General features: G+C 36.5%; 1 protein-coding gene across 6 annotated transcripts in view; it reads right to left on the bottom strand.

The window, feature by feature from the left end:
• Positions 1-1,511: 1,511 nt before the first annotated feature.
• The window catches only part of LOC106879168 (uncharacterized), a 13,310-nt gene continuing 2,243 nt past the window's right edge, over positions 1,512-12,578 (bottom strand). For 4 of the 6 annotated variants that reach the window (XM_089343119.1, XM_089343120.1, XM_089343123.1 and 1 more), the window contains exons 2-8: positions 10,711-10,806; positions 8,959-9,058; positions 7,920-8,020; positions 5,928-6,053; positions 4,917-5,007; positions 3,895-4,076; positions 1,512-2,693 (exon numbers count right to left, since the gene is read on the bottom strand). In XM_089343119.1, coding sequence (XP_089199245.1) covers positions 2,505-2,693; positions 3,895-4,076; positions 4,917-5,007; positions 5,928-6,053; positions 7,920-8,020; positions 8,959-9,058; positions 10,711-10,782 — 861 coding nt within the window. In that variant the 5' untranslated portion in view covers positions 10,783-10,806 and the 3' untranslated portion in view covers positions 1,512-2,504. Of the gene's footprint in view, positions 2,694-3,894; positions 4,077-4,916; positions 5,008-5,927; positions 6,054-7,919; positions 8,021-8,958; positions 9,059-10,710; positions 10,807-10,943; positions 11,077-11,341; positions 11,361-12,578 lie in introns of those variants that run through there. The other 2 variants (XM_089343124.1, XM_089343122.1) reach the window with 2 other exon arrangements.

A 12,578-nucleotide genomic window follows, 5' to 3' on the forward strand; every position in this document is an offset into this window, starting at 1 on the left:
TTAATATTTTTCTTTCCATAAAAATATATTTAATGGAATGATGATGCATTCAAGGGTGGTCCATTGCTGAGATTTAAGAAAAAACTTTGGACTTATTTTAAACACTGATTGGAAAGACTTCCTCAGGCCCCGCCCCTTTTCTCGCAATTTTTTTTTTTTTTTTTTTTTTTTTTTTTTCCAAAAACCCACCTTTTCGGATAAGGAGATTCCGGAACATTGCCAAAAATCGGAATTTTGAAATTTTTTGCACCCCACTTTCTTCTTCCCCCAATTTCTTCATTTTTCATTTGTTTCCGTACTCCTAACCCTAACCCTAAAACCCCAACCCTAACCCTAATTTGTGGTCCATGGGAAGAGCCATTCTAACAATGCGTCCTGCCCTAACTCTTCGAAGCACTTAGTTTTAGAATGGTGGCAGCTGATGAAGGAAATGTTCTCTATGTGGCCTGTGTGTTTTCTATGCTCCGTTTATCATTTTGTCCACGTTTTTTTGCAACGTCCTGTACCCAGATATGCATCTATATATACATGTAGATGTAGGTATGTACATACATGTACGTATATATGCATATACTCACATATTATTTGTATTATTTATATATATATATATATACACATACACACACACACACATATTCTTTTATATATAAATAGATACATACATACATCATTGTCATCATTATTTAACCTCCACCTTCCATTTCTGGCATGGATTGGATGGTTTAACAGGAGCCGGCCAGGCAGAAGCCTGCACCAGACTTCTATGTCTGTTTTGGCACAGTTTTTATGGCTGGATGTCCTTCCTAACACCAAACACCCAGTAGAGTGGACTGAGTGCATTTTATGTGTCCTGAGCACACACACACATATACATATACATACATACACACACAATAGAAACATAGTTAACTTCAAATATCATGAACACACACACATATATACATACATACATATATATAGATATGCAGGGCAGGGAATCATCAATTAGTAATAAAATTAATAATTAACAATTCTGCCGGGTAGCTCAGTATGAAAAAAAACCTTCTTCGGTAAATAATTTATAACATCAATCTGGAGTAATAATTTGTAGTTTTGAAATCAGTAGTTCTTTGACTGCTATTTCTGAATTCTCAGTATGTTGGAGAAGCAGGTTACTGTCAATCCCTATATATTTATAATTATAAATTATTTACATACATATATATATATATATATATATATATATATATATACCGGTGTAAGCACATAAATGTGCAACAAGGTGGAAAAAAGAGTACTCAAATACCAGAGGTAGAATAATATACTTTATATAACAAAATATAACAAAAAACTGTTACTCGGAGTTTTACGTTCCCGTTCATCGGTGAACAGGAACGTGCAACTCCGAGTAACAGTTTTTTGTTATGTTTCTGCTGCTTTTAAATAATGTATATATATATATATATATATATACTGTAAAAATGAATAAATCAGAAATGTTTTACTCTTATTAACAACAACAACAACAACAATTTCTTCATATCTTTTTATTAGTTTATACATTCCATGAATATAAGAATCCTTCAATTTCATTCCCCAAGTACAGCTACACAAGCTGCATTTCTCTAATACCAACAACAGGCTCAGCATTGACAACAGCTCAATGTTGCTGTCTTTTTTACTGAAAGCTAACTAAATACTTGTTTCCAATTTTGGCACAAGGCCAGCAATTTTGAGGAAGGGCTTAAGTTAATTACATTGGTTCCCAGTACTCAACTGGTACTTATTTTACCAACCCCACAAGGATGAAAGTCAGAGTCAAACTCAGCTGGAATTTGAACTCAGAAAGTCCATTAAGCACAGTAACTTTTCTGCCAGTTCACAACTATAATAATAATAATAATCCTTTCTACTGGAAGCAAAAGGCCTCAAATTTGGGGCAAGGGATTAAATCAATTACATCGACCCCAGTGCGTAACTGGTACTTATTTAATCGACCCTGAAAAAATGAAAGCAAAGTCAACCACGGTGGAATTTGAACTCAGAATGTAGCGACAGACGAAATACCTCTAAGCATTTCGCCCAGTTTGCTAACGATTCTGCCAGCTCACTGCCTTAATAATGATAATAATAATAATAATAATAATAATAATAATCCTTTCTACTATAGGCACAAGTCCTGAAATTTCAGGGGTGGGGGTAAAGTCGGTTACATCAACACCAGTGCTTATTTCATCGACTCTGAAAGAATGGAAGGTAAAGTTGACCTCGGCAGAAATTTAACTCTGAGCATTAAGACAGACAAAATACCGCTAAATAGATTGTGAATATTATAAATAAAGATAGATCATTGGTTGATTTCAATAATAAGAATTTAGTTTTTTAATTACCAGAATTATTCATTAAATTGGTTTCAAGTTTTGGCACAAAGCCAGGATCAGGTGAGAGGTAAGTTTATTACATTGGCCCCAGTGCTCAATGGGAAATTATTTTACTGGCTCCATTGATCAACAGGTATTTATATATTATTGTTTGACAAATCCATAAAGGTGAGTTTGAAATGGAAATTCTACAGGTGTTTCTTCTGTGCTGTCAGGAAACCATTTATTTAGTAGTTTGACAAAATCGCCTTTCACTTTTTCTTTCTCCAGGTCATCTAATGAGGCTATAACACTAACAGACAGGAAGTAGTTAATGACTGTGGATTTCGTTCCCTAAATAACAAAAAAAAAAACAGAGAAAAGTAATAAAAGCATGTGTGTGTATATATATATATATATGCATGTATATGTATCATCATATATATATATATATATATATATATATATATATATATATGCATACATACATACACATATATATATGTATATGGGAGAATTTACGAAAAAAACAACAACAGACGAGGACAGGTGGTGTAAACAACAAAAGGATTTATTAGTTTAACGCTCGGGAATAGAGAAAGTCTTTAACGTTTCAAGCTACGCTCTTCAACAGAAAGAATAAGGAGAAAAACACAGAGAAAACAAATTTGAATGTCGTGGTCAGCGATCTATACATACATACATGTGTAAGCACAACAGACCTGATATAATGATTTGGGATAGAGAAGAGAAACTGTGTACAGTTGTGGAAATTAGTTGTCCAGCAGATGTTAACATATAGATGAAGATCAGTGGAAAAGAGAATATCTATGCTGAACTATCGAGAAATCTGTAGTTACTCTATCCAGATTATAAGTGCAGGTTTATACCTGTAATTATTGGGGCTCTGGGTTATGTAACACACTGCCTAAATACCAATCTTGAGAAATTAAGCTTCTCAAAACCAGAAAGAAGAAAGCAGGCTCGAAGACTACAGATCCAATCCATCACTGGAACTGTAAAACTTTCCAGAAGTTTATCATTTAAATATATATGAGCATGTCTAGATATGCAACTATATGCATCAGAATACATACATAAAACATACAAATCTGCACATGTACATACATATATACACACAAAAACACCCTGTTGTTGATGTTGACATTCCAATGAAGGAGCCTTGGGTACAGGTTAGAAACTGGCAAGAAAATCTTGAAATCTGACTGACTGAGACATACAGACAGATAGACATACATACAGACAGACATGCTGCTTCCAATTCAAAATTTAAAACCTACATGGATATATAATGGAGTGCTGAAAAGTTCCTAGCTTCAGGAAAAAGAAAATATAGAAGGATCAGTTAATTATAATATTATCCAACATATTCCCCTCTCAGATTCACACACTTATTGCAGCAGTCCTTCAGTTTTTCTAAACACTATAAAAGAACTCGGAAGGTTGGACCTCCAACTAGGCCTTTCACGATGCCCTTAAAGCCAGGAACATTTCAGTAACCCCTTTGTATTACATGGTGTTGATAATTCCTCACCTGAATCACTGGACCTGAAGGTTGGGTATAAAACTGCTGTTGGAAGTCTGTAAAGGATTCAAAGACTTTTTTCCATTCCTCAGATGCTTCCCGGGGTGTATTGGGAGGGTAGTTTTCAAGGAGAAGATTGAAAGCTGCTTCTACCCATGGGATGCGAACATCAGCACGATTCCATACAAGAACTGAAAATTGAAGAAATAACTCTGTTTTATTTCAAAACTTCTTTAACTTTTTTTTCACAGCCAATTCCTCAATTTTCATATTTTTTATATTGTCTACTTTATTATATGAACCACTGGTCAAAGATTCCCAATGGATTAATCAGTGACTCAAATGATAAAAGATTATCTACAAAAATTGATGAGAACAAATGTCACTATATATATATGTATATATATATATATATATATTATTTAAAATTATAATACAGGGTATCAAGAGATACCACCACGCTGAAAAAATAGCAGTCAAATCCTGATTTGACTGCTATTTTTTCAGCGTGGTGGTATCTCTTGATACCCTGTATTATAATTTTAAATAATTATTACCTTTGATGGTTTTTATTCCCATGCTGACCACTTGATAAGATCAATATTTTAAATATCGATCTTATCCTTATTTATATATATATATATATATATATATATATATATATATATATATATACATATAAGACCCAAGTTAAAAAGATTCTCAACAATTCAACTTCTCTGCTTGATATTAAGACACCTACCCCCAATAGGGGCCTTAACTCCCACATTTTAGAGCTCCATGACCTCCATTTTTTAGGAGCAAAATCCTTTTAACAGGTTCCATAAGACTGGAATTTTGGAATCTGCACATAAAGATCAGTGGTATGGGATGATTAGAATTTTTTTAGGGTGTGTAAAAAGGGAGAGAACCCTCATCTGCAATTTTGATGAAATTTGAATCCTGATTACTAAAGACCTTAACGAGAATCACAGCAATTAACAATAGCAAAAACAATAACGACTTTGATGATAATGAAACCATGAACTTACCTAACATTCCGTCAGGGACCAAAATTCTATGGATTTCTTGGAGAACTTCCTCTGTAGCAAACCAATGGAAGGATTGCGCAGCTGCTACCAACTGAAATTGAAACATAACCAAAATGAAGAAACAGCAAATTTATGTATACACCATCATCATCATCATCTTTATCAATATGATGCATACATCATCATCATCATTTAACATTTACTTTTCGGCTCTTTTCCTTTTTCTATGTTTTATGTTTTCTACTTTTCTATGTTTGCATAGATTAGATAGAATTTGTTGAGGCAGATTTTCTATGGCTGGGTGCCCATCCTGTCACCAACCCTCACCAATTCTCAAGAAAGGTAATGTTTTCCCAAGGCCAGACATATTTTTTCACAGAAAACTGGAGATGATTAAACTCACTTGTATAACAATAATGCTTGTTTAAAACCTATGTCTAACATCAAGACAAGAACACACACACACACACACACACAAAGGCACAGGGAGGACAATATCAAAGGGCAAGATACAACACACAAAAACAGGTGGGACTTACATGGATCGAAGGGAGATTCTACGATACAAAGGATACAACAAAGGATATATAAATAGAAATTATAGAAATAAATCATTGATAAATGAATAGAATCCACAATAGAGGGGGAAGTCCACTTAGGGTAATTCAGGGTAACCCTATGCAAAAGACCCGTGTTATTCTGCCACCCACAAGGCATGGGAAGTGCCCTCTTCTAGTTTCTTTCCACCTACTTAGGAAAGCATACTCAGAGTGGATCGATTCAGTCTTACCAGCCTCGCCATTCCCACTGTTGATAAACATGCAAGAAGGCAGCACCTTCCTTTATAAATGATACTTGAAGAAATGGATGAGGGCTTGGCCAGATAGGTAAGTGCCTGTCTTGAAACCTTTCAAACGGGTCCGCCACACAGCCCCTTTTTCCACAGCCACTAAGCAATAATAATAATAATAATAATAATAATGTGTTAAAAGAATGGAATCTGCTACTCACCCGGACAGAATGGTCTGGTACCTTTAAGCAATTAGCAGAAGCAGCAGCAGTTTCTACATCTGGACAAGTCTCTTGTAAGGTGGACAGGAAACCTTCTGAGGGGTCAGTAGCCAAATATTTCAGGGGCTAAAGAACAACAAATATCAAATAATTTCTAAATGCATTTACTAAGTCAGTCACTAAATCAACAGTTGACTGATATTTCCACCTTCAATTATTCGTGTGTCTGTGTATGTGTGTGAAGGCGCGTGGCTCAGTAGTTAAGGTGTTGCACTCCCGATTGCGAGATCATGGGTTTGATTCCCAGAATGGCTGTTGCATTGTGTTCTTGAGTAAAGCACTTCATTTCACGTTGCTCTGCGATCATTTCATCTGGCATGTAGCACCCGTTGCACCTGTACAGGTAATGTGGATCTGATGGAGGGAGTGAGCTTATGTCTACACAAACATTTGATCACTATAAACAAATCATCTGTGTGGTTGTTCGGTAAGAAATTGTTGAACCCTCATGTCGTCTAACAACGGGAGAGTCCATCATGTATATATATATATATATATATATATATATATATATATATAAATATATATTATTTATTATGCGCCCTTTTAGAGCCTAGCCAGGCTCATGGGCCCAGTTTCCCGGTTTCTATGGCGTATGTGTTCCCCCCCAGCTGGACGGGACGCCAGTCCATCGCAGCATTACCCAAGAAACAGGAAGTAAGAGTGAGAGAAAGTTGGGGTGAAAGAGTACAACAGGGGTCGCCACCACCCCCTGCTGGAGCCTCGTGGAGCTTTTAGGTGTTTTCGCTCAATAAACACACACAACACCCAGTCTGGGAATCGAAACCGCGATCCTTCGACCGTGAGTCCGCTGCCCTAACCACTGGGCCATGCGCCTCCGTATACATTACATATGATACATAGATGTCTATTTTAATTCAATACTATCTCAATTGCACATTCCAGAATTTTAAGCAGCCAAGTGGCTATTCATAACATCAGTGAATGTTTTAATCACATTTTCCTATATAAGAGGCAACAACTCCCTTTCTGAGTATATGGCTAGCTGTGAGTACGTGCCATAGAAAAGTTCCAAAACGGTCAAAATGCATCTGGCTTTCTTACTTGCCACTGCTGGAGCTATTTTCAACTCCTTCCAATATTGATTGTGTTTTTAACACACCCAGTTCATGAGAGATGTTATCTCAGGATAAGTACTGCAGTAACTGACCCATCAACAGTGTGTATACATTAAATATGATACATAGGTGGCTATTGTAATTTAATACTGCCTCAATTGCACATTCCAGAACTTTAAGTGGCCAAGTGGTTAGTCATAACCTCAGCAAATGTTTTAACCACTTTCTTCTATATCAGAAGCAACAAATTCCTTTCCGAGCATGTAGATATGTACCATAAGTGGCCCAGTGAAGTGCTTAAGTGAAGCATGGAGTCTGGTTGGGCAGTAAAATGTAAGAGGACGCGTGCCTCATATTGAAAGAGCTTGTGGCCCATAAAAAGAAAAGTGTAAGAGGCAAGTGCCTCATTTCAAAGACATGATAAATTGAAATTGTAAAATAAGAGGTTTATAGCCTCAAATTGGCGGGCGGCTTCTGTCTTCTCCCATTTATATCATCACGTTCATCATTCATGTCATCTCATTAATGTGTTTGTCCAGCCTGTAGTTACTCTGTGTACTGCCTTTATGGCAAATAAAATGAAATAATGTAGATATGTGCCATAGAAAAGGCCTGAAAATGCCAAAATGCATCTGGTTTTTTCAATGGCCACTGCTGGGGAATTTTTTTTCTTTCCAATATTTGATATGTTTTCAACACAGCAGGTCCATAAGAGATGTTATCTCAGGACAAATACCACAGTGACTGGCCTTTTAACAGCATATATACATTAAACATGATACAGAGATGGCTACTTTAGAAACAATGATGTGGTTAATAATGAGAACATTTGTAATTTTATGAAAGGATTTACTTTGTTTCCTTCTTTGTTCAACTGTTTTAGTCTTGGATAAAGCTTTTGGGTGAATTTGCCAGTGCCAGCTCCCAATTCTAGAACATCGTAGGATATATTTGCTGAAAGAAAAAAAAACAAGAAATAATAATAATAATAATTTCTTCATTGCCCACAGGGCGTTAACATAGAGGGGACAAACAAGGACAGACAAAGGGATTAAGTCGTTTACATTGACCCCAGCACACTGGACAAAATGCATGGCGGTATTTCACCCATCGCTACGCTCTGAGTTCAAACTCTGCCAAGGTCGACTTTGCCTTTCATCCTTTCAGGGTCAATAAATTAAGTACCAGTGAAACACTAGGGTCGATGTAATCGACTAAGCCACTTCCCCAAAATTTCAGGCCTTGTACTTTTAGTAAAAAGGATTATTATTATTATTATTATTTTATGTTTGACTTTTGTTTTGCATTTGTACAAGTTGGATCCAAGTCTCACCCAGAGACCTCAAGAGACAATAAGTTAGAAGTTCATGTAGGTGTTATGCCTTGGGTACCATATATTTGGATTTGTACAGTTTTGTTCAAGTGAATGTTTAAGAAACCATAAGAAAATTATGTGTTTGCTTTAAAATTTGAGATCACATAGACAGTATTTTACGTACCGCCTTAGCAAAGGCAAAAGTATTGTTTTTAGTTGTGTTTGTTTGTTTGTCCATGGACAAGATATCTCAACAACTGCTAGATGGATTTGGATGAAACTTTCAGGGATGTTTGGCCTCATGACTGGCACAAAATGATTAGATTTTGGGATCAATCTGGTACCAGACAAGGATTCTGGATTATTTTGCCTGTTTTTTTTAACTTAATTCTCAAGAGCAGTCGGGTTTATTTCAGATACTCTCTTTTAAAAATCATCTCTGGATATTTGTTGAGAGGATGTTGGTGTTGCCTTGGCAGAGGCTTGCTCTCTCTCTGAGTGCTCTTGTTGTTGTTGTTGTTATTATTATTATTATTTGTGTTTATGTGTATGTATGCGTCTACTCTAACTCAGTTACCTGTACTTTCCAAGCCGATCAGTTGGCTTCGTTTAATTATCTCATCAATTGTTTGATCTGTGTAATAAGGCCGTCCTAGATTGTAAGATTCTGCAGAATTCTACAAAAAAAAAAAAAAATTTTTTAAGTAATAAAATATAACAAACAACACACTAGAAATCCCTAAAACCACAAAAGAAACCTCTATGTCAGTGGTTTTCAACTGGGGTTCTTATGGCCCTTAGGGGTCCAGATAAGATTTTGTTACAATAAATTGCTTATACATCCACAATACACAAAATATTTTAATTTCTTTTATGCAAGGCTAAGGCGTGGTTTTGTGGTAAGAAGTTTGCTTCCCAACCACACTAAAAGAAGCCATATTTGTGTGTGTGTGTGTGTGTTCATGTTTGTTTTTGTCCCCCACTACCACTTGACACCCGGTGTTGGTATATTTACATCCCTGTGACCTAGTGGTTCAGCAAGAAGCAATCAATAGTAGCAGGCTTTAAAAAAAAATAAGCATTGGGGTTGATTCATTCAACTAAAATTTCTTCATGGTGGCACTCCAGCATGGTCGTAGTCTGATGACTGGAACAAGTAAATGCTAAAAGATAATTCTTAATAATATTTAATCATAAAAATACATAGGATTTTATTATACATATTGAATGGCACATGAGGGTCCGCTAAGTTACAGAAGCGTAGGTACACCAACATCGGTTGTCAAACGATGGTTTGGTGGAGGGTCAAACAGACACACAAAAATATACATATATTGCCAATTAGTAATAAAATTAATAATTAACAATTTTGCCAAGTAGTTCAGTATGAAAAAAACCTTTATCAGTAAAACCATTTATAATCATAAATATATAGGGATTGGCATTAGATGCTTCACCAACATACTGAAAATTTAGAAATAGCAGTCAAAGAACTACCGATTCTAAACTACAAATTTTTTCTCTAACGGATGGCGATATTTATGGCACACACAGAACAAAAATAGAAGAGAAAAGCAAAAACAAACCTGCCTTTAGTTAATCATGTACAATGTTTCACGGTTAAGAGTATAAAGCTACTCTAATATTGCCATCCATTAGAGAAAAAATTTGTAGTTTAGAATCGGTAGTTCTTTGACTGCTATTTCTAAATTTTCAGTATGTTGGTGAAGCATCTAATGCCGATCCTTATATATTTATGATTATATATATATATATATATACAACGTGGTTCTTTCATTTTTTGTCTACCAAATACACTCACAAGGCTTTGGTCGGCCTGAGGATATAACAAGACACTTGCCCAAGGTGTCACACAATGGGACTGAACCCAGAACCATATGGTTGGTAAACAAGCTACTTACCACACAGCCACTCCTGTGCACGGATATTTTGAAAATACCTCATGGAGTGATGGCCATGCTCTGCACAGTTACTGACTGCCCGTTGGCAAGGCATAGCACCCGTTCGGCCACCCCTGCTAGGGATACGGCAAAGTCATGGGACTGCAGCATGGTGGATTGTGGAGAAATAGCAGAAGAGCTTGACAGAGCTTCTTACATTGATGTTGAGCAGAGGAATCTTAGAAGATCAATGGCAAGGATCACCAAGCTCTCTCAAAGGAGTAACTGCAACATATATAGGGGTGGCATCCATGGTTTTCATAATCAGCTAATGAGAGATTCATCATGACTCAAATCATGAGAGCTCGTCAACACAGATGATAATAAATGCCCTCACTAGGTGGAGAAAAATATTTTCATAGCCTTACCTTTGTAAATCCAGAAACAGCCATTGAATGGACCTTGGAAATACCAGAACCAACTGTGTGTTCACTGTCCATGTTAGTTACAAAAATTGGTTACACCTGTAATTAAGGAGAATAGAAATTATAGCTAATTGTTTGGTCCTATGTTAGCCAGACTAAGCAGGCCACGAGAATTGCTTCTAATTTTGGTACCAATTCATCAAATCTAGAAGAAGGGGATAATGAATTACACCAACTGCAGAGCTCAAATTGTGCTTATTTTATCATCCCCAAGGAAATGAAAGGTAAAGTTGACCCCAGTGGAATTTCAACTCAGAACATAAATAATTGATGATGATGATGATGATGATGATCGTTTGGGCAGTGAGTTCCTGACTGAGGACGTGACCCCTGATTGGAGGATAAGTACTGAGCCAGAGTTTCTTCCTAGCTCCCATCTCACCCGTCTTGAAGACCCCGTAAAATGTTGAAGACACTTCCGTTTCCATCTATGACAGACCCACAAACATCTCTGGGGGCGGGGCATTATGTCCTTGCAGTTGTACGTGTGCTGACACCAATAAAGCGATGCGGGGACAAGTTGACATGAAAAGCAGCAAAAGATAAGAAGAGATAAGAAAAAGCATCGAGTCACCTCTTCTTCGTATCTTTTGCTTTCTTATCTCTTTCTGATATTGTCTTATTATCAACAACAAGGACCTAACAGCCACAGTACGGAAACACTGCTAGAAGTACATCAATGCATTATAAGCACACACACACACACCACATACACACACACACACACCACATACACACACACACAGACCCAAATTCCAGGATTGTCACAATCTGATGATTGAAACAAATAAAAGAACATACATGCATACGTACTTACACACACACTCACACATGCATGCACACGCACATACGTGTAGAGTAAAATCCCACCATCTTCAGAATCTGACACAAAGAACAAGAAGAAACGCTACGCAGCATTTTGCCCAACATACTCTGTGTGTGTGTGCGCGTGTGGTGTGTGTATAAAAGACCCATGAATGACCATGGGATTGCACATAGAAAGTTTCCCTCCGAGGCACAAGTCTGGGCAAGGTTATTTATGGAAGACCGGCAGTCACCCATGCATGCCCACCTCCCCTCTCTACACCACTGATGTTATCCAAGGGAAAGTCAAAGGCTGATACAGCTTGGCACCAGTGATGTCCCAACTCGTTTCTACACCTGAGTGAACTGGAACAACGTGAAATAAAGTGTCTTGCTCAAGAACACAACACACAGCCCAGTTCAGGAATCGAACTCACTACCTCACATTATACATATGCCTGTTTTTTTTACTTCTACCTTCTTTTACTTGTCTGAGTCACTAAAGTAAATGCAAATTAAATGTAAATTAAAAACACAGCTGCCAAATGCAAATGAGTTGTCCTCCTGTGAGCCTTGATACTAGATAGCCATCATTATGTCTCACTCGAACCCATTAACAGGGACACAATGGAGGTACGGTTACACTTCCTCTCTTATCTCATATGATAATGACCCATTGTTTTTTGCCTTTTTACGTGGTACTTAAGAAAAAAGCTCTGATCTATTTTCAGACAATATTTATGGTCATTGATAACGTAAGACTAACACAACGAGGTCAGTTAGAACATTCAAAAAATTTGGGGCGTTGTTAAATAATAGTTATATGTCATGTAATTAAAATTTATATATGGCCCACAGTCAAATGACTGAAACAAGTAAAAGAATAAAATATATATAAATGTGTGTGTGTAGATATATATATATATATATTTATGGAAAAAAATTATGGGTTTTTTTCCTTATGAGGTTTTTTCACGCTATCTACTTGATAAATTCTTATAAAGTAT

This window comes from Octopus bimaculoides, chromosome 27 (assembly GCF_046866305.1).
Source record: "Octopus bimaculoides isolate indiv1 chromosome 27, ASM4686630v1, whole genome shotgun sequence".
In the NCBI taxonomy this organism is placed as follows: domain Eukaryota; kingdom Metazoa; phylum Mollusca; class Cephalopoda; order Octopoda; family Octopodidae; genus Octopus; species Octopus bimaculoides.